The sequence below is a fragment of the Anabrus simplex genome, chromosome 11, assembly GCF_040414725.1.
Source record: "Anabrus simplex isolate iqAnaSimp1 chromosome 11, ASM4041472v1, whole genome shotgun sequence".
NCBI classification, from domain to species: Eukaryota; Metazoa; Arthropoda; class Insecta; order Orthoptera; family Tettigoniidae; genus Anabrus; species Anabrus simplex.
Genome location: NC_090275.1, coordinates 49,036,626 through 49,058,204, shown reverse-complemented (window position 1 = coordinate 49,058,204; position 21,579 = coordinate 49,036,626). Strand labels below are relative to the sequence as shown.

Sequence of the window (21,579 nt, the reverse complement as noted above, 5' to 3'; positions counted from 1 at the left end):
TCTAGGTATACCATTAATAAAATGTCCAAAAATGCATAGAATATTGTCAATCAAAATGAAAGGAAACAATATCCAAATGAAGAGTGATTTACTAAGGAAAGGACACAACAGAAATTCACACAGGAAAGTCAAAAACATCATAGAAAAACAGATAATCAATATTGAGTCTGACTTTACATTAGGCTTTCTGTGCCCTGTAGACTGTTTGCCATGCCAAAGAAATATTTCACTCCTACATCTTCTTCTCTTCCCATTCATAAAGACTGATATCAAAATCTGTTTCTTTATATGTTTTTGTTGTATTCTTTCTTGGGTAGATTAGTCTCTATTTTTCTGTTCTTTTCTTTCTCTTTGCTTGTAGGGATGTAAAGTTACTCAGCAGTCTTAGAAGGAGCAAGGTGTATTATATTGATTTCCTCAGAATTTTTGGGAGATGCTAGTGCAGATGTTAGAATAGAAACTTCATTGAATCATAAGTATTTGTATAATGTTTTTGCAGATGTATTATCCTGAAGAATTTTGTTTTGTTTTGAAAAGCTATGGATTGAAAGCCTTAATCTTATTTATAGGGTTTGTCGGAAGAATATCCAAGCCTTAGGGAAGAACTTTCTTGGGTCACTGATTGTTGATTTAAATGAATATGCTTCATCCAGAAAGTGAAGGTATACATTTTAAAGAATGAAAGAGGTCACAGAATTCTGATTAAGTAACAGAGATTAGTTAAGCATTCGCTAGATTGCATCGTACAAATCGGAGCAATAAACAAAAAGAAGAGGAATGTGTCCAACAGCTCATATTGGCTCATGCCAATCTCAGCAGTGTTCGTACCATCGCTCCATTCCTTACTGCACTCCACATATATGCGTTATGTTTTTTCGTTTGGTGATATTTTAAACCATTTTCTTTTCAGTTTTGACTTGGTTAGTTTTATTTGAATGAAAGGAAAAATGAACACCTCTGCCGTAATAGAGAGAAAATTACAGACACAAGTAAAAGATGAAAATTACAATTTTATGGTCACTTTCACAGAATGAACAGTGACAGGTTAACTAAGAAGATTGTTGATTACATCTCCAAATTAAAACACACCACCAGTTGTCTGGAAGAGATACAATGGGATCTACAAAGACTGAAGATCGCAGGTGACATAATAAATGACTGGGTTGCCTTCCCATGACAAATCACTTCTGTGAATGTTTTGATTTTGTAAATTCAATGTCAACCTTGGACGGACACAAACACCCAGAAACAGAGGCATGCAAGCAGCCAATGTATGAAGAAGTTCTGGGAAGAAAAGAAAAATACTGTACCATAGTCCTAGGTTTTAAGCAATCTGTAACTGGCCAAATTCTTTTATCACATGCTTTCTTTTTCAGGCAGTTTATAAATTTGATTATTCATAAATTAGTTTTGACAGAGTGAAAAACCTAATATAAACAGAAGTCGTGGTAGTTGCTTGCCTTATGATAGAAGAAGAAAGCATTACTAAGTTCAAAATATACACAGGAAAAGATCAGTACCCAGTGAGTTCGCCACACTATCAGAGATATCTTTATAAATTTGAATTATTAAAATCAAATGGCATCATCCATGTATACTTAAGTACAGATAATCGTCTACAAACCCTGAACAAGGTTTCTATGACAATCACAAATTGCACAGATGCGAGAGACCTCATCCAACAATATAGAACTACTGGAGATGTATGCATCAGATTCTATGCCCTCTCAACGATCTTAATTGGATTTGCCATGAACGGATGTGTGCAGTACGGATGAAATGAAAGACAGTGCATTTGATTTCAGTATGTTATTAATATGACTTTCTATTCGATGCAATGCAATTTAACGAACGCATGACTCTCAATAAAGTCACATTATGAATTCTACCATTTTCAATGTGAATTTAATAGATATTCCATAAATCCTTTCAGATTTCTTGATTGCTTATCTCTGGATAGACGTATACAGGATTAAATTGTTAAAACTTCTACAGAGCCTACTTTTAAAATCTTGACTTTCTTTTTAGAAAACCCTATTGTACACCTCTCCCAGAAAGAAAATGCCAGTCAAAGAAATTTCTTTGGAATTTATTTGAATAGCTGAATTGTATAGGAACTTCCTGGAGAGCAGTGACAGTTTTGTTAGAATGAATTTTATTATAACTTTTTTCAGTTTTGACTTAGCTAACTTGTGATTAAGTTTCTCAGTCTGTTTAATCTAAAGCAATATTAAGAGAACACTAGAAAATAATAATAATAATTAATAAAATGTTTTCTTCCCCTTTTTTAAATGCTTTCTCAATCTGACATTCATTTTCAACAGACTGAGAAACTTGAAATGTTTCATGCTATTGTCAATGATGTAACTTCAGTCATTTTCAGTTGGGATGTAATTCTATACCTCTAATATTGCTTAAGTAAATCTGCATAATATGTAATAAATCACAGCCTACTGGCTGGATGAGGAGTCCTGTAATTTATGTGTTGGTGCTAATTTTCAGTCATATTCTATACTTTTTGCCACCTTGTTTATTGTTGGTTAAGTCTTTTACCATCAGTAGTTGAAAAGTTTTCGGGAGGTTGTGTGAGAAGCAAGAGCATTATTCAGTACATACATGAATATGACACCATAAAGTATGGGATTAAGGAAGGACTAAGATGAGCAAAGAAAGGAACAAAAAGTAAAATGCACAATATTGTGCATTTTTATCCCAGTATTGTGTTCGTGTATTTAAATTAATTTTGTTTTGTGTTAATGTTGAAAATATAAACTTGAAAATAAACAGATATTGCCTCGTTCTTTTGTTATTTCTTGTACCATTCAATAATTACCTTCTCCATCTCTGTTAATGTTGAAAATATAAACTTGAAAATAAACAGATATTGCCTCGTTCTTTTGTTATTTCTTGTACCATTCAATAATTACCTTCTCCATCTCTGATCTGCTGATATTTACTGGAAAAAGGCAACTACCTTGACATGAAGTTTTCTTTTTCGTGACCTTTCCCAATTATTTTATATCAGCTCCTTGTATGGATTTAACTCAGTTTGTTGCTGCTAACCTTATGCAGAGAGAATTTCATTGGAAGTCATTTCAGTAGCTGTATTGTCTAGGGCAGAGGTGCTCAGCTGGGTGCCAGTTGAGGCTAGCCCAGTGCGGCCCGGCTGGCAAGACATAAATGTGGGCAGTTTACGTAGCATGCATATGTCACACTGAAGCAAGAGAGTGAACACACTTGGCAGGGAAATGAAGCAGTGGCATTCAATGACTACGAAGCTCTCCTCCATTACTCAGCAAAATGTTGATTCAGGTCAAGTACCGGTATTAAAAAAAAAAAAAAAAAAAAAAAAAAAACAACAACACTATAATCACAAGAAAACCAACCTTTTCAATCTATTCTAGTTTGATTTATACTGTGCTCAATATAAACAATCAGTTTTATTTTCTTATATTTATACACTCAAAGAAAATTGACACGTTATAATTTTTGTTGAAACAATTTAGAAAGATATACAGTTTAAGCATACCTCGTTGGCTGAATGGTCAGCCTTGGTTCAGAGGGTCCCCGGTTTGATTTCTGGCTGGGTTGGGGATTTTAATCGCTTCTGATTAATTCTTTCGGCTCGGGGACTGAGTGTTTGTGTCCGTCCCAACACACTCCTCTTCATATTCACACAACACACTAAACTACCAACCACCACAGAAACAAGCAACAGTGATTACATCCCTCCATATAGGGTTGGCAGCAGGAAGGGCATCCGGCCGTAAAACAGGGCCAAATCCAAATGTGCAACCCCACACGCATAGGAAAAGTGGTAGGAAAAGAAGAAGAAGAAGATAGGGTTTCAGCCTACAAGCTACGATTTACAATTCCCTGGATGGAGATGACAGTATTTCCATTAAAAAAGTAAAATTCCTGTTATTCATTCAGCAAAACGTAATTCAACAAGATGAGTGTTATGCGACTTTCCCTGTTCACTGAATTTCTGTAAACAGTATTTAAAACTTATCTATTAGGTGTCCAATGATAACAGCTAGCCTGGAAATGGCAAGGGAGTTTCATCATGAGTGAGGCCATAGATATTTACTATCCTACATTAAAGTACAACAACAATGTAAATAAATCTACCAAATGTATACATATAGTATGCCTTCAAACAAATAACCTAAATGATGGGACTTTCTTGAGAGCAGTGGTAGTAAATGAAGATGCGTATTAAGACGAGCACAAACACCCAGTCGCTGAGCTAGAGGAATTAGCCAGATGCCGTCAAAATCCCAAGTTTGGCCAGGAATCAAACTTGGGGTCCTCTGAAGTGAAGGCCAGTATGCTAACCATTCTGCCATGAAGCCGGACATGAATTTGTCTTCTTCAGAGGATGAAAATAAGCAAGGAGCAAATAATTTCACTCTTTTAAAGGATTTACAAATATTGCAATAATAAATCACTGAATCTACAGGTTTGCATGAAAACTAGGTTACAGTGATCTCATATTTCACTTTTGTAGGTCCATGAACATTTTCAGCCAGGTAGTATTAGTTGCCAAATGATTAATTTTATTTATTTATACAATTTGTTTCACGTCACACCAACACAGACATGTCTTATGGCGACAATGGTATAGGAAAGTGTTATAAGTGGGAAGGAAATGACTGTGGCCTTAATTAAGGTACAGCCCCAGCATCTGCCTAGTGTGAAAATGGGAAAACACAGAAAACCATCTTCAGGGCTGCCAACAGTGGGCTTCAAACACACTATCTCCCAAATGCAAGCTGATAGCTACGTGACACAAACCGCAAAGCCATTTGCTTGGTTTAGCTTCTAGTATACAAGACTTTACGTCCAAGCTCAGTTAACAAGATCATACCATATACAGGGTAAATCACCTAAAACTTGCACCCCAAATATTTGTGAATGGAACGTGCTTTTGCTGTGATGTTTTCACAGAAATGAAATGCAACCAAGGCCTCATAATTGTAGCCCATACACAGACTTTAATAACACTAATTTACAAGGGACCGGGCGAGTTGGCCAAGCGGTTAGGAGCACGCAGCTGTGAGCTCGCATCCGGAAGATAGTGGGTTCGAACCCCACTGTCGGCAGCCCTGAAAATGGTTTTCCACGGTTTATTTGCAGTGTTAAAAAGGTATTCAAATCATAATTCCAAAGTACCCAGCTTGTAAATAGGTAGGCTATTAGTTTATTCTATTTATTAGTTTAATGAACCAGTGTTTCTATAACTTAGTTCACATTTGACGATTAACTCATCTCAGCTCTCTAGCTTACCCTATGATTACTGTATGAGTCATGCTTATGATCACTCGAAATTGTCTGTTTCATATTGGGAAGAACTGCTCGGTATGCTCTCAGTTTGTATGTCGCATCATTGCACGATACTTCAATAGTCGAATCATGAGATCACTGGTGTACGAGGACAGTGCGTAAGTGAGCCGACTGATGTAATAGCTTAAATAAAAAGATGTTTAATCAGAAAACCAGTGGGCTACTGTACATCTCATGTAGCCTATACAAAATATGATGATTTAAAAAATCCTCTGCTGATAGAAAAATACATTTTCAAAGATAACCGAGCTATTTGGCCATGCGTTTAGGGTTGCGTAGCTGTGAGCTTGCATTCGGGGGTTGGTGGGTTTGAATCGTACCATGGGCAGCCGTTAAGATGGTTTTCCTTGGTTTCCCATTTCCACACCAGGCAATTGTTGGTGCTGTATCTTACTTAAGACCACGGCCGCTTCTTTTCCACTTCTAGCCCTTTCCTATCTCATCATCGCCATAAGACCTATCTGTGTCGGTGCGATGTAAAGCAAATTCTTCTCTTCTTCATCCATTCCCTTTTCCAGATTCTATCTGGGTAGGGTTGTGTACCAAAGCCCTCCACCTTACTCGATCTTTCCACCATTCCTCTTCTAGTACTTTATTGCTATCGACTCCTCTATTTGCAATACAATCCACAACAGAGCTCCTTCATCTCATTCTAGGACATCCCCTAGGCCTCTTTCCAGTCTCGGTATCCATGAATGTTCTCTTTGGTATTCTCTTTCCTGGCATTCTCATCATGTGTCCAGACCATTTTAGCTTTGCTATATCAGTCTCTTCTTGAAGTTTACACACTCCCATGCTTCTCCTTATTTCCTCATTTCGTATTCTACCTCGTCTTGTCTTTCCCTGTATGTTCCTCAAGAACCTTATTTCAGCTGCTTGTATCTTACTTTGGTTCCGCTTAGTTAACGTCCAGGCTGCTGAAGCATAGGTCAGTATAGGTTTATAACAGGTTGAGTACAAAACCTTCTTGCACTTCATTGGCACATCTTTGTTCCATACAATGTCTCTCACACACTGGTAGAAACTTGCAGACTGCTGTATTCTTAAATCAATTTCTCCGTCCAAATTTCCATCTTGTGATATCACGCTGCCCAAATATTTATAATTTTTCACTACTTCAAGAGGTTCATCTCCTATTTTTATCACTCCCCTGGATTTTCTGTTACCTCTTGACATGATTAAAGTCTTACTTTTGACAGTACTAATCTTCATTCCAAAATATCTTATCTTCTCATTCCATAAATCAACTTGTGTCTGTACTTCCCCTTCATTACCCCCCGAAACTACAATGTTATCAGCAAAGAGCATAGACTTTACTTGCTTGCCCATCATCTTCTCCTTGATATTATGTAGAATTCTATCCCTGATGATAATGAAGAGTAAGGAAGACAACACACTTCCCTGTCTTAAGCCTGTCTCAACTCTGAACCATTCAGTTTGACCCACTTTGGTTCTAACACAGCTTTTGCAATTTTGATACAATGCTATTACAATCTGCATTGTTTCATTCCCAATCTGTGCCTCTGTCAATGTTTTCCATACCAAATTCCTTGGGACACTGTCATATGCCTTTTCAATATCTAGAAACGTTACTACAATGTTCTTTCCATATTCCCAAAACCTTTCCATCATTTGATGCAATGTAAATATTGGATCAAATGTGAACCTGCCTCTTCTGAATCCATACTGGTGTTCTGCCAATTTTCCCTCTACTCTTTCTCTTATTTGTCTATCCAAGATTCTTTCAAGGATCTTAGCTGTATGAGGTATCAGTCTCACTCCTCTGTAATTTTCACATTGCTTCCTGTCTCCTTTCTTGAAAATTGGTATAATGACCCCTTTCGTCCACTCTTTTGGAACAGTCTTTTCTCTCCATATCACTCTGAAGAATCTATACAACCACTGTAGACCAACTAATCCTGCTGCTATTTCTATGGTGACCTCGTCAATTTCAGCTGCCTTGCCTCATTTCATTCTTTTAGTGGCCCACTCAATCTCCGCTATGGACACCTCGTTTTCCTTATCTTCCATCTGCACTAAATCTGGTTCTTCGATTTCTCGTTGTACTGAGGTATTTTGCACGCTGTAAAGCTGTTCAAAGTATTTTCCGTATCTACACAATATATCCTGCTTCTGCATCATCACTTCCTCCTGTTCATTTTTAATGAAGTTAGCACCCTCTCCTGGGATTTTCTTCTTTTTAACCCACTGGAATAAGATCTTTTTGTTTTTGGTTGTACCTTCCTGCAGAGATTCAATGAATTTTTGCCAGCATTTCTTTTTCTCTTCTTGAACTACCTTGGAGCACTTCTTCTTGCAGTGCCTGTATTCTGTTTCTCAGCCATCTTTTCCAAGCTTGTTTCTTCTTTTTAACTATATCTTTTACCCTGTCATTCAACCAGGGCGTTTCTTGATCTTTCTTCCTGCCTGATACTCTTCCACAGGTCTTTTCTGCAGACTCAATCATGTGTATGTGTATGTTGGGTATTCAGCCCGAAGGCTGGTTTGATCCTCTGCAGCTCCGCCAACGCTGTCATAAATAGCCTAGGCGCCACTGAAGAGGCGTACTAGGGAAATGAGGATTGAGGTAGTTTCCCGTTGCTTTCCTCACCGAGCCAGCCGTTGCTATTACATATCAGTCTGCCAACCCCACTGAAATGCATGCACCAACCGACCCTATGAGCAATATTTTCACACCATTCATAACAGGGACTGGCTGCATAAGGAATGGTATTACTAGCATCACTCATACCTGTCACTTTCATATTGTCAAAGCCAAGGATGAGACTGAGACAGGTCAATGAAAGTAACAAATTTGATATAGCCCATACCAGAAGACATAGTGCACTGTAAACACTACATCTCGCCAGCAAGGGCATAACTCAACCATAACTCTTTTAAAGTTTGCCCATTCTTTTTCAACCCTTCTGATGTCTTCGTTAGGTATACTTGTTTTAACGTGTGTCTGGAACTCATTTATTTCCTTCTCGAGCAATTTCCACACCCTTAGCTTTCTCTGCCTAATCTCAGTCATCTTTTGTATCTTTCCCATCTTTATCTTAGCTATCACAACTCTGTGATCTTTTTCGAAAGATTCACTTGGGAGGGCTGTTACATCTACGAACATTTTCCTGTTACCTTTCTCGACCAAAATGTAATCTATCAGAGTTTTGATTTTGTTATCCCGACTATATCTTGTTATCTTCTGACTGTTTTTCTTTCAAAACCATGTGTTACCAATGATCAGCTCATTTCTTCTACAAAAGTGTACCAAAATATCTCCAGCCTTGTTTCTCTTCCCATTTCCAAATGGACCTATAATCTCCTCATCTCCTTTTATTTCCTGACCTACTTGGGCATTCATGTCTCCTATGATCACAACTTGTTCGTCCTGTATATGGCTTTCCAGATATTAAAGGTATTCCTCTAGATCCATATCTGTATTTCCTGTTTGTGGAGCATACCCTTGAATTATATCTGTAACATCAGAGTCAAGTCTCAATCTGACCTTAATCAACCTGTCATTTATATTTTCCACCAATTCTAGGTATTCCTTTAGGTCTTTTCTAATTATAAAACCTACACCATTTTTGGCTTCTCTTCCTCCACTATAGTTTTTTTATCTAGTTGCTTTACGTCGCACCGACACAGATAGGTCTTATGGCGACGATGGGATAGGAAAGGCCTAGGAGATGGTAGGAAGCGGCCGTGGCCTCAATTAAAGTACAGCCCCAGTGTGGTGTGAAAATGGGAAACCACCAAAAACCATCTTCAGGGCTGCCGACAGTGGGATTCGAACTCACTATCTCCCAGATGCAAGCTCACAACCACGTGCCCCTGACCGCATGGCCAACTTGCCCGGTACCTCCGCTATAGTATAAGGTGCATCCTTTCTTTAGTTTCCTCTCACCTTTTCCTTTCCATTTGGTCTCACTGATTCCCAGCAATGCTATATCTTTGTCAACTATAAAATCTACAATTTCTTCCACTTTCCCTGTTAGTGTCACTACATTGATGGTCACTATCTTGATGTATTTGGTTGCTGGTTGCCTATTTCTCACATTTCTCCCAGCATCACAAGAATTACACATCGCTTGTGGGGAATGCCCTAGCATTTTCTGAGGCCTCAGTACACTTATAGGCTTTTATTACGATGGGTTTGCCACTCCCAAAGGCATTTTTGAGCTACTGCCAACCGAAACTTGTAGGCTGCTCTAACATGGAGAACAGACGCCTTTTGTAGCCGCTTCTCTGGAGTACAGACGCTACAGATGATATGGGGTTTCGGTGGCAGTTCCTCCACTGAGGGCCCAATTCCCTTCTATACTCCTCCGCCCTTAGCCGTTGGTCCTTATACTGGGTCAGGCTATTTACCGCTGCCAACATTCGGTGTGGAGACATTGGCTGCATGGTTTACTCCATTACTATAGCAGATTAACTGGCCAGATAGAAGTAAAGCAACTTATTTAATTTATATTTAATATGCAGGCTACTCATTGTGGACACAGGTATTTTTACATCTAATTCTGTATATATAATAGAGTTGTGACTTTCAGAGAACTGTGGAAAACCATAAGGAGCGAGCGTATAAAATTTGAGTTATGTCAATTATTATTATTATTATTATTATTATTATTATTATTATTATTATTATTATTATTATTATTATTAACTAGGTAAGTTTTGTTCTGTAATATACAAGTGTATATAGTACACCACTAGTACCTATTTTTTCCTGCATTTCAATTTATAACTTATTTATTTTGTATTATGTACTTACAGTGAATGTAATGAAATTTCCAAGTTTTTTGAAATCATTTATGAAAAGACTAGGCGAACAATTGATAGGGAATCTCCGACCTGGGCAACAGCTCTAAATGCAGATCATTGGTGTTTGTGTGTACAAATATTTTTTATCTAACTTTATATACTTATTTAATGGAGTTGTCACTGTAGGAGTGGGGAGGCTTTGTAACATACAAACTTGATGCGAAGAAGTGGTTGCGGGAGAAATGTGAATCTGAAAACTAGATGATGCTTAGGAAAGTAGTTCATAGAATGAAGACCAGATGGCACCAGCAAGCACTGAATGTTGTTGTTGCTGCTCTCTTGTCAGTACACACTACACAGATCCAATAGGAACGGTGATTCTATGTGCCATGAATCAGCTCACTGTATTGATCAGGAACGTGAACAGAATCAAATGAATCGATTCAGTAAAATGAATCAAATATCCCATCACTGCTTGCAAGGAGCGTGCACTTGTTTGACCTAGCATCAATAGCCGGCCTGAATCTCCGTTGTTAACATGTGATTAAAATGAACTTTAAAGGGACTATATATTTTAAAAAATTAAAAGGAAGGTACTTTATGAAACTAATATTGTTGTCTTTAATATCAGTTCATGATTATTAATTAATATTAGTTATTAATGAACAACCTCTGTCCAACACAGAATTTTAATGTCGTATCAACACATTTTCTTTGGGCCACGGAGATCCTTTGATCATTTGAATTAAAACTCACTTCAAAAATTCTTGAATTAGAAGAAATCATATAAAATCATTAATGCTGGGCCCAAAACTGAGAAGACCCTGTACATCCCTCCACATATGGTTGGTATCAGGAAGCACATCCAACTGTCAAACTAGGCTTAATCCACATTAGTGGTGACTCCAGAAAACTGGGAAAAGAGCCAGGGAAGAAGATTAGGTACTAGGTAAAAATATGAAGGCCTCCAGTGAATTTTTTCGTTCTACAGCGGGTGACATTGCCCGAGGCATGACATCAGCTTAAGGTCCTCTCCCTGCACCACTTCAGCTTTGAGAGCGTTTCAAAACGTGCATGTAAGCATATCTTCTAAAGAAGAAATTACTGCTCATAACACATGAATCTTATTATTCTTCTCTGCCATAATTTCCACATCTATATAGGATTTGCATTTCCAACTTTAATCCCTTTTCTCTATTTCGAGATTCCTCTCTTCTCCATCTTTTGTCTCTCATATCTTCAACTACTCTACTTATCTTCAACTTGGGTTCTTCCTCTCTTCTTCCCTACAATTTCTGACTACTTCAATCTTTTCTTTTTATATTCATACTTCCTCAGAGTATCTTCTTGAATCTTTTGGCTTATATGTTCCACCTTGACTATATCGCTTACTTGTTCCTTAATCTATCTTTCCACATCAAATTAAACATCTCTTTTACCATTCTCACCTCAGTCACTTTAATCTTCTTCTCTTGCACTTTTATAATTAGCCACACCTAAGTTTGCAGCTATATGTAGCATGTTATGACAATGTGCGAGTCACGCCATGTTCAACTCCTAACCTCTCTTTTGCAACTCCATCAGTTAAGTTTTACCATGATGGATGAAAGTTTATGAATGATAAAGAATAACTGTTCTATCAAAACAGTAAAATTAATGATAATGCTAAAGAAAAATCATTGTTGATATTGTCTGTTTAAGTTACTCTTCATGTATCTCCTCTTCTTCTGTAAGAAATTACTATGTGGGTGGGCAAGAATCTTGCACTCCACCATGGCCCCCTTCCACTTTTATATCACTGTGACCACTATTTGTCTACTTCTTTGCCTGTACAGACACGCATCCTATTCTATCAGAGTCTTCCCTATCTACATACCTTTCCCCAGAGAATTTTCTTTCTCCATCATGTTTATATTATTTTCTACCAGGTCTCAGCTATTAAATATGAAAAAAATATTGGAAAGATGAAGAGCTGCTATGACCTATCTTCCAGGAGTGACCTGTCATCTCTTCTTATAAAAAGTATACTAGTGTCCTCATCCCGAGGTGGTGCAGCTCTTTACAACCACACCCCCATTACAGGTCAGCTACATGTACCATTTTAACCACATACCAGCCCTCCTGCCATTCTTAAGTTTCTGACAGTACCAGGAATTGAACCTGGACCCCAGAGGACAGCAGCTAATAGTGCTAACCGTTACGACATTCTTTCTTATGCAAGACACACTTTATTTAATTATTATTGTTATTATTAGCATTATTATTAACTTTATCGCCCACATTAGACCTCTTGAATTGTTCCACGTTCACTTTTGTTTTGAAGGTTGTACTGTTCGGTTCTTGTGATCTGTCCAGTACTTTTTCATTTGTTCTCATCGTAAGTTTCTAAATTAGTCTGAAATCGTTATAGCCCTTCTATGTGTCATTTCTGCTGAAAATTTGTGACTCTTAAGAAGCCATTACTACTAGAAGTAACAATAAGTTTAAAGTCGGGGACAAAATTTCTATACACAAACAGGCTTATCTTAGGAGACAGTCATTTCAAAAGTTTACCCACAAACTTGATTCATCAAATTTTGTTACCAAAAAAAAAAAAAAAAAAATGAGAGAGAGAAAAATGGTAGATACGTGGAATCAATGTTCCATGGGCCAGTGAGCATAAAGATGCATAGCTAACACTCGAAATTGTAATTTTGTACAAAGAAAAATTGTACCTCCCAGACATTTTTACTTGACGGCAGGTCAAATTTGGAAACATGAAGAGCTGCTAAGATCTCTCCTCGAGGAGTGACCTGTTATTCTTTTACATGTGTGCAGTATCACTGTGGAACACTGTGTGCACACTTGACAGTGTGTAATGTCTGTCCAATCCTAAATTATTATAATTTATAAACAAATGCATAAATTCCAACAAAACTTGACAAACAAGCCAGAAATAAGACTCACAAAAATTTTTTTAATATGTTTCAAAAGGAATTGTGTGTCAAGTCCTCAGCCCAAAGGCTGGTTGGATCCTTAGTTATCCACCGTCAGCTGCCATAGAGTTCGTACATGTCCCTGAGGAGGGGTGCTGGGGAAATGAGGAGTGAGATAGTTCCCCATACCTTTCCTCAAGCCAGAGTCGATACATATCAGACTGCCAAGCCTACTGAAATGCATACCTAACCAATCCTATGAGCAACACTTTCACACCATTCCTTATAGGGATAGGCTATGTTGGGAACTGTATTATCTACATAGCTCATACCTTTCATACTGTCAAAGCCAACGATGAGACTGAGACAGGTCAATGAAAGTAACACCTAGCCTGTACCATAAGACACTACATTGTGCACACCGTGTCTCACCAAAGATGGCTTTGGGCAGCCAAAAGAATTAGAATAATGGAAAAACATACAATCAGGTAATGAAACAATCTCATGCTATCACTAACAGGAAACTGCACACTTGCTTTGAAACTTGTTTATTAAATTTTGGTTACAAATTCTTTTTTCACATACCCTGTTCAACCAATTTAACTTCCTCGCATTGCCAGAATTCAAATATTTCCTGTGTGAATAAACATTTAGGTCAAACAAAGAAGTAATTCAGGGCATAAAGAAGTATTTTTACGGATATGAGAAAATCCACTTTTGCAAAAGTTTCAAGAACCAGGAGAAATGTTGGAGGGAATGTATTGAACTTCAATTCAGTAATTCAGGGCATAAAGAAGTATTTTTACGGATATGAGAAAATCCACTTTTGCAAAAGGTTTCAAGAACCAGGAGAAATGTTGGAGGGAATGTATTGAACTTCAATGTATTGAAAAATAAGATACTTTGTAAAACTAAAACTGTCATCTTTGATGTCAAATCAAGCTTCTTTTTCATGCCACCCTTGGGCAGCTGGAAAGGTGCGATGAAATTTGGATTCTTCCTTTGTCAGTACAGTCTCCAGCTGGCTACAGTTTTCAGTGATGTAAATGGTACATCTCATAAGAAAATTACCAACTATTTTCAAATCACTGATAGAAGGGATACGAATTTCTTAACATCTTCAGATGGGTTTCCTCTCTGATCTTCCAGATATAGCCTAGCAACCTCCTCCCGTTGTTTAATACCGACTTTCGCTGTTGACTGTTGCGATACTCAGGGGTTTAGTAGTGGGTCTGGCTGGTACCGGGTCAACAGACAAGTCATGTCTTTTCTTCATGTACAAGAAGATCCCACCAGCTCCCAGTCCAACTCCAGAGACTACCATCATCCATTTGATCGCCTCCATGATGCGAAGAGAGCGGAACAGACTCGCTTCCAGCTGTTTGATGAACTTTTCGTCCAACTCCAGACCCTATAATAGAAACATCACATTTTTAGAAACATGGTAAAAAACTTATTAAAATATTACACCTAGAACCACAACCTGTAATGAAAGTGATAGAGATAAGTTTTGTAATAGGATCAGAACTTTAATGTCAGAAGAACATTTTTGTCTTAGTTAAAAATGAATAATACTATCAGTGCAACAAAACTCCGATAGTACACTATCCTGTATAATACACACTTCGTCTCAGGTTCATGCATATCTCATTACCAAAACTGCACAAATTACTCCATATATTGCACCTGAATCCTGCATCTGTACAAAGATTTCAATTCATTTTCAGTAATGCCATAAAGAAAGGTTACATTTTCATAAAGTTACTTATTCTAGCTGTGGTTTTTAATCTGTGATGTATTTGACCATTTAGGCCTCTACTGACTGGTTTTGCAAAAAATTGCTCCCGTTACCTAAATTCTTTGAACCTTTACACTTGGATAGAACAATATAATGAGATGTTACCCCTTTTCTGTTACACTTTCATTCCATTCAATTTATTTTGTTCTGAAAAATGTTGTTAGTTTTGTTTTTACAAATTGCTTTACATTGCATCGACACAGATAAGTCTTTGGCGACAGTGGGATAGGATAGAGCTAGGAGTGGGAAGGAAGTGGCCGTGGCCTTAATTAAGGTACTAGGTAGTAGGGTAAGAATGGGAAACTTCAGAACATCATCTTCAGGGTTGCCAACAGCAGGGTTCGAACCCACTACCTCCTGAATGCAAGCTGAAAGCTGCACACTCCTAACCGCACGGCCAACTCCATTGGTAAAGTAATCAGTTGGTGTACTGAAATATCTATGTGATTAAAATGAACTTTAAAAAGACTATGTATTTAAAAAAAATTAAAAGTAAGGTACTTTATGAAACTAATATTGTTGTCTTTAATATGAGTTCATGATTATTAATATTAGTTATTAATAAACACTCTGTGTTCAACACAGAATTTTAATGCCATATCGACATTTTTCTTTTCTTTTTTTTTTTTTTTTGGGGGGGCCACAGAGACCCTAAACTCACTTCAGAAATTCTTGAATTAGAAGAAATCATAGAAAATCATTAATGCTGGGGCCAAAACTGAGAGCGAAGGGGATGAAGAACTTGTATCAGCTGAATCCCATCCTAAGCGAAGAGATGCCTGAGCGCAAGGTAATTTATCAGTGCTACTGATGTAATGACAATGAGTGTACATTCACAGTTAAATTATATAGAAGATGTTATTATTCACTCTTTGTGTACGAGATAGACTATGATTAATATGTTTTTTCGATAAGAATTAAATGTAAGAGGTTATGCCTATACCATTAACTTAATAGGTCTAGTGTTCAAAAATATAGGCCTAGGCAGTGTAGGCCTATAATATCTGTATAATACATGTACCAGTAGCATTTATAATACTGTGCATGCAATATTTCAAAATTCAATCATTATGGGGACCCAGAATAGAGATTTAGGGTCACAAAATCAATTTTCTTATTTTTAATCTAAAATTAACTTTGGAATCTCAGCTTTAAAATAATATATAAATCACATTTGTATGATCAGTGGAAGTACATTTTTTAATATTTAAAATGGCTCATGCATGAAAAATAGTCAGTTGGTAGCCATGATGGCTGATGGGAGTTTTCTTACAGTTTTAGTATCAGTATTTAAAATGCAACACTTCTGTAATGAAGTCGGTGGTTTGATAACTGGAAAAAAATATATAACCATCCACCCAGTCTACCTCTTGCTGTGATGGTAATATTAGAGCCAGTTTTTAGGTACTTGACACACCCCGATCTGCTGAAGAAATGTCTGCACGGACAGACATAAAATTCAAACGAGAGTGTAAAGAACGTCATATGCAGTCGGATTCCCAAGAGAGTGTTTGTGAGCATTTATGCTCTACGCTTTGGAGAATTTGATGCAGTGGCAAAATTCATTGAAGGACAGGTAACAACATGTAAAATTTTGGAAAAGCTCGGATTGGATATTGTGTTGAACTGCTGAGACCATGCTAAGACGCGGCAAAGGCAGACTCTGAAATGCTGACCGAAAGTTCCAGAATTTAACCAAGGAAGCCAGAAATCAACATAGTGCTGCCAAAAGAAAACTGCTAGACTATTTAGAAAAGGAGGAGGATGACACAAGTTACGGGGCAGGCCCTTTGTGACATTCTAATTTTGGAGGCTGTTTCCCTGTAAGTTCACATTTTTATTATTAAATGTACGTTTTCGCAGCTTCTATTACACGTAAGAGCTAGAAACTTTCACAGTTTGTTTCTTCTAGTGTTCTACATAGACCTATAACAAAAGTCTCAAATTTCTGTAACAGTTTACTGCTCTGAAAATTCAAGTTAATAAATAGGGCCTTCAGTAAATTAAAATTCTTTCTATTAAACAATTCTTTGAAAAGTTAAAATGCAATAATATATAAGTTATTATGTTTTTTGAAAACAAATAGGGCGAAGTCATCTGTGAATACAATTTAATACCATATGTAGGTAAACAAAATTGAAGATAAATATTTGTCATCTGTAATTGTGCCACTCTTTTCAATTCCAGTTGTCACACACATGTAACAGCATATTTTTAAAAATGTTCCTGATTACTTATGATCCCCAGTGAAGCCGAAAGGATGTGATGTACCGTGTCTTCTGAATAGTACACCTACACTTAAAATTATCAGAAGACTCACCTTGCATCAGGTTAAATATTTGTGTCGCTCTTCTGGCTGACGACTTTGAAACACCTGTTTGTTGAGCGAGATATGTAAGTGACTTGTCTGGTGAATTCTCGAGTTTCTTACAAATTTCAAGCACCTTTTCATCAGTAAGAACGCGGCGGGGTTGCTTTACTTTCATGTTTTTTATACTACCCGTCCTTCTAAATTTATTCACTATATTATGCACAGTTTGGCGAGATGGAGGCCTAACATGCGCGAATTTATCATTAAATTTCTTAATTACTTGCCTAGCGGATTCTGTTAATACATACGAGTCATAAATAAACACCCTCTGTTCAACACTGTACTTTAACGCCATATCAACACATTTTGTCTCACCTTCCCACTGTCACCGCCACAAAGTCTCAACAATCGCATATCATAATTGAAAGGATGCTCCTGACCACGGTGACACATCACCAGAATAGCGTACCGGCCGACTTAGGCACCACAAGTGCTGTCACAGATAATAAGTGAAAGTGAAGTGAAGTGAAATCTCTAGTAATTCTCAAAGAAAGTGAAAAATTTCAGTGAATTTACCATGCGAGTGTTTCAAATTGTATACGTGAAAATGAATAATATTACATCACCACTATTATTACTAAAAGATTATTACTATTATTATTGCTTTTCAAAATATTATTATTATTATCATATTATGGCTATTAATCAACATTATCACTACCTCCCCGGACAGCAATAATAGTATCTAAACGGACAACATAAACATTTGGTTAACATAATTATCATTATCATTATTAAATTACTGTCATTTTTATTACTATTTATTTACTAAATACTTTATTTCCATCCTATGCAAAGATAAGAATTCAAAATATAAACCGCCACAAGACGAGACCAAACCATCAATGAACACATACTTACTACTACCGCATTGTTGACAACACTGACTGACCCACTAACACAGTGACCACTACGATTATGAATGACATTCCAAACAAACATGTGACTAGTAGTACTACCACAGATGTTTATAAACAAACAAATAACACCAAGACAAGACAGACCGTACCCCGCAAAAGACGTACTAAATAGTATAAACCACTGTATAAATAAATATTAAATATGTAACTTGTGAAATACAAAGTGTATCGTATTATCAAATGCATATGTTACAATAAAAAACAAAATGGACCTAAAAACTATAGCCAAGCAAGAGGCTCCACGAAACAAGAAATTTACCTTTAAAAATTGTGTAAAATATATAACTTGTGCTAAATATATAATTATTGTAAATTGATACATATGTAATGAATACGATCAGCAAGAAGGACTTAAAGACTCTAACCAAAGAAGAAGCTCAATGAAACAATTACCAAATGTAAATATATGTAAATATAAATGTACAAAGAAAGAATTCAATAAACGGGATCTAGCGGGGGAAGACTATGGGGGGTGTGGTGCGGGTCCTCTCCGTGGGATGGTTCCCCTTGGTGGTCCGGCGACCTCTGCGCCAAATCAACAATATAAATGACGTATGTACAACACATACAATCTCGTTTAAAACCATAATAACAAAAATCAACAATCAAAGGCCAAAGAGCTACTAGTTTAGCTGACGGCCCGCCTGTCAAAGGACAGGAATGAAATAACCTCAGCAGCAGCAGGGCCATGGTAACCTTTCGATTAACCAATGCATTTCTTGTCTCTGTAGATTCATGATTCACTCACAACGGCCTCATGTCACAGCTTAAAGTTGTATTAATAACATAAGCATCAGATTCTGCTTAAAACACTTAAAAAATGACACATTTTAAAATATTATTTTGGCAACTGTTCCTCGACAACACAACTTGTCAACCAACTTGTCAGTGCAGGTGCTGTCAAACTCAGTGTGATTGTTTTGATTTGGGAATTGCCAAACGGTGCCAACTGTGTAACAGCATTTATCCTATATAGCGACCAACTGACTGACTGACGGTACTTTTTTTTTTTTTAGAGTAGATGGCAGACTGTATTTGATGGCAGGGAGCTGATTGCTTGTAGCAACTGGAGTTGTGGTCTGCAGCTTATTTTGGTATAATTTCATGAAACAGGTTTGGGACATTTTGCTTAGCAGCTTCGTGTTCTTTTATGTATGAGGTCTCATTAACTGTGGGATTATGATATCTGGTACTTTGTTTTTCGGTTAAGTGATTACGTGGAAATATATTTTCTTGTCTTCTGTGGCAAATTTGGAAAGTACACAGGATTATTCAACTAAGGTCAATGATTAAAAAATATGTCTTACTCAAATATTTCGAGAAACCATTAATGATATCGACATTCTATTTTCACTTTCAGTAATATTATTAGGACGAATAGTCGGCCGTGGCTTTTATTTACTCGTGTCAGAAGCATACAGTTAAAAATAAAGTAATAATTAAACTATTTACAAAAATTAACAGACAAAGGAAATAGACCAAATTTACTGTACATCTAGATGGTGTTTTGCCAAAACTGAGCCACACCTAGGCCATTGTCGTCAGCAAGCATAATCTTGCTCTGAGGATGAAAATGGGCAGAGAGGACATTGATACATATGTCTCACTGTTTGTTCTTCGCCACAGTCGCATTTGCTGTCCTCTGATGTGAAGCCCCATAATTTAAGTGAGGACTTAGCCCTGCCGACACCAGTTCTTAATCGGTTAAAGGACCTCCAAACACTCCAGTCTTCATTGTAGCCAGCCGGAAGTTGTTCACGTGGCTCCATCAATTCTTATATATATATTAATGCTCTAAGCTTGTTGCTTAGATTTTCACAAGGAAAGTCTGGCCTTATCTGGTGGTCCTTTCAAGGGCCTTGATGTCTGGAGGAAACTTTTCCTGGATTTCAGCCTATATTCTGACGTGGCTGAATCGACATGAATGTTCTCCGCCACCTGCAGCGCTGCTATCGCTGCGAATACAAGGAAGAGCGTGTTTGATCGGCTTTTTGAAGGGGCAGTGTGTTTGAGAGCATTCTCCAATCGTGTTCGGCAATAGTAAATACGCGAATTATCTGGTGTTATTTTTTGTGAATTGAAAATTGGAAAATATTAACTATAAGATATTCTCTTATAGAAGACGTAGGACGTATACTTCAGCATACATTTCAAATAACTACCGGAACCTTGCTATGTCCCGGGTTGCAAGTCAGGTTACGATGAAGAGTCGAATGGAAACAGATGTTTATTTTAACACCGAAAGATACAACTGAGTTCTTCAAGTAATCGAAGGCTATTCACGACAAGATCTGCCTTTAATTAGTCCCTAAACATGTTCGGGTCTTGATTTCAAAATTAATTTTCGACTAGGCCTATTATGATGCCGGTTCTTCAGTATTTTAGAGTACAAGAAGTGAGGAAAGAAATGCAAGTGTATTCGGCCGCAAAACATACCCAGAATGTATCAAAGGTGTCCAGTTAACTGACTGCCGGAGAGAAGTGCCGGTAAGATTTAAGTTGAGCATTTTAACACACGAATGAATTATATATGTAAGTATTACATGTGTATGGCGTAGTTACACTAGGGTCTCGTATAACCAAATTTGATGGGACCGATTGTGCTTCTGTTGAACGAAAATTCTGAAACCGAAATAAGTGGAGTTCAAAAGTGATTTCCGACAAACAAGTAGTGTTACGAAACTATTGCAAAGTTTGGGCTGAGAAGACTTGAGAGAAAGGAGACGAGCTGCTCGACTAAGTGGTATGTTCCGAGCTGTCGTGGAGAGATGGCGTGGAATGGCAGTAGACGAATACGTTTGAGTGGTGTTTTAAAAGTAGGAAAGATCACAATATGAAGATAAAGGTGCATATTCAATTGGGCAAATATCAATCTATAGGAAGAGGAGTTAGGATTGGAATAATTTACCAAGGGAGATGTTTAATCAATTTTCAAATTCTTTGTGATTAGTTAAGAAAAGACTAGGTAAACAACAAATAAGGAATCTGCCACCTGGGCGACTGCCCTAAATGCCGATCAGTTGTGATTGATTGATGGATTGATTGATCGATCGATCGATTGATTGATTGATTGATTGATTGATTGATTGATTGATTGATTGATTGATTGATTGATTGATTGATTGATTGATTGATTGATTGATTGATTGATTGATTGATTGATTGATTGATTGATTGATTGATTGATTGAAAACAACTACAGGCATCAACTTACTGTATCAGCCTGCATAAAATGCAGAGAAGTAGTATTTTAATTTCAAGCGGAAAACACACGCGATTGGGTATTATTTATTTATTTATTTATTTATTTATTTATTTATTTATTTATTTATTTATTTATTTATTTATATTTATTTATGTAATTAATTAATTAATTAATTAATTAATTTATTTATTTATTTATTTATTTATTTATTTATTTATTTATTTATTTATTTATTTATTTATTTATTTATTTAT

General features: G+C 36.9%; 1 protein-coding gene across 1 annotated transcript in view; it reads right to left on the bottom strand.

Moving 5' to 3' along the window:
* Positions 1–13,573: 13,573 nt before the first annotated feature.
* Positions 13,574–21,579, bottom strand: part of LOC136883061 (sensory neuron membrane protein 1-like) — a gene marked incomplete at its 5' end in the record, with an annotated part of 45,534 nt that continues 37,528 nt past the window's right edge. The window contains 1 exon segment of the mRNA XM_067155209.2: positions 13,574–14,442. Within this exon segment, the coding sequence (XP_067011310.2) occupies positions 14,209–14,442 (234 nt within the window).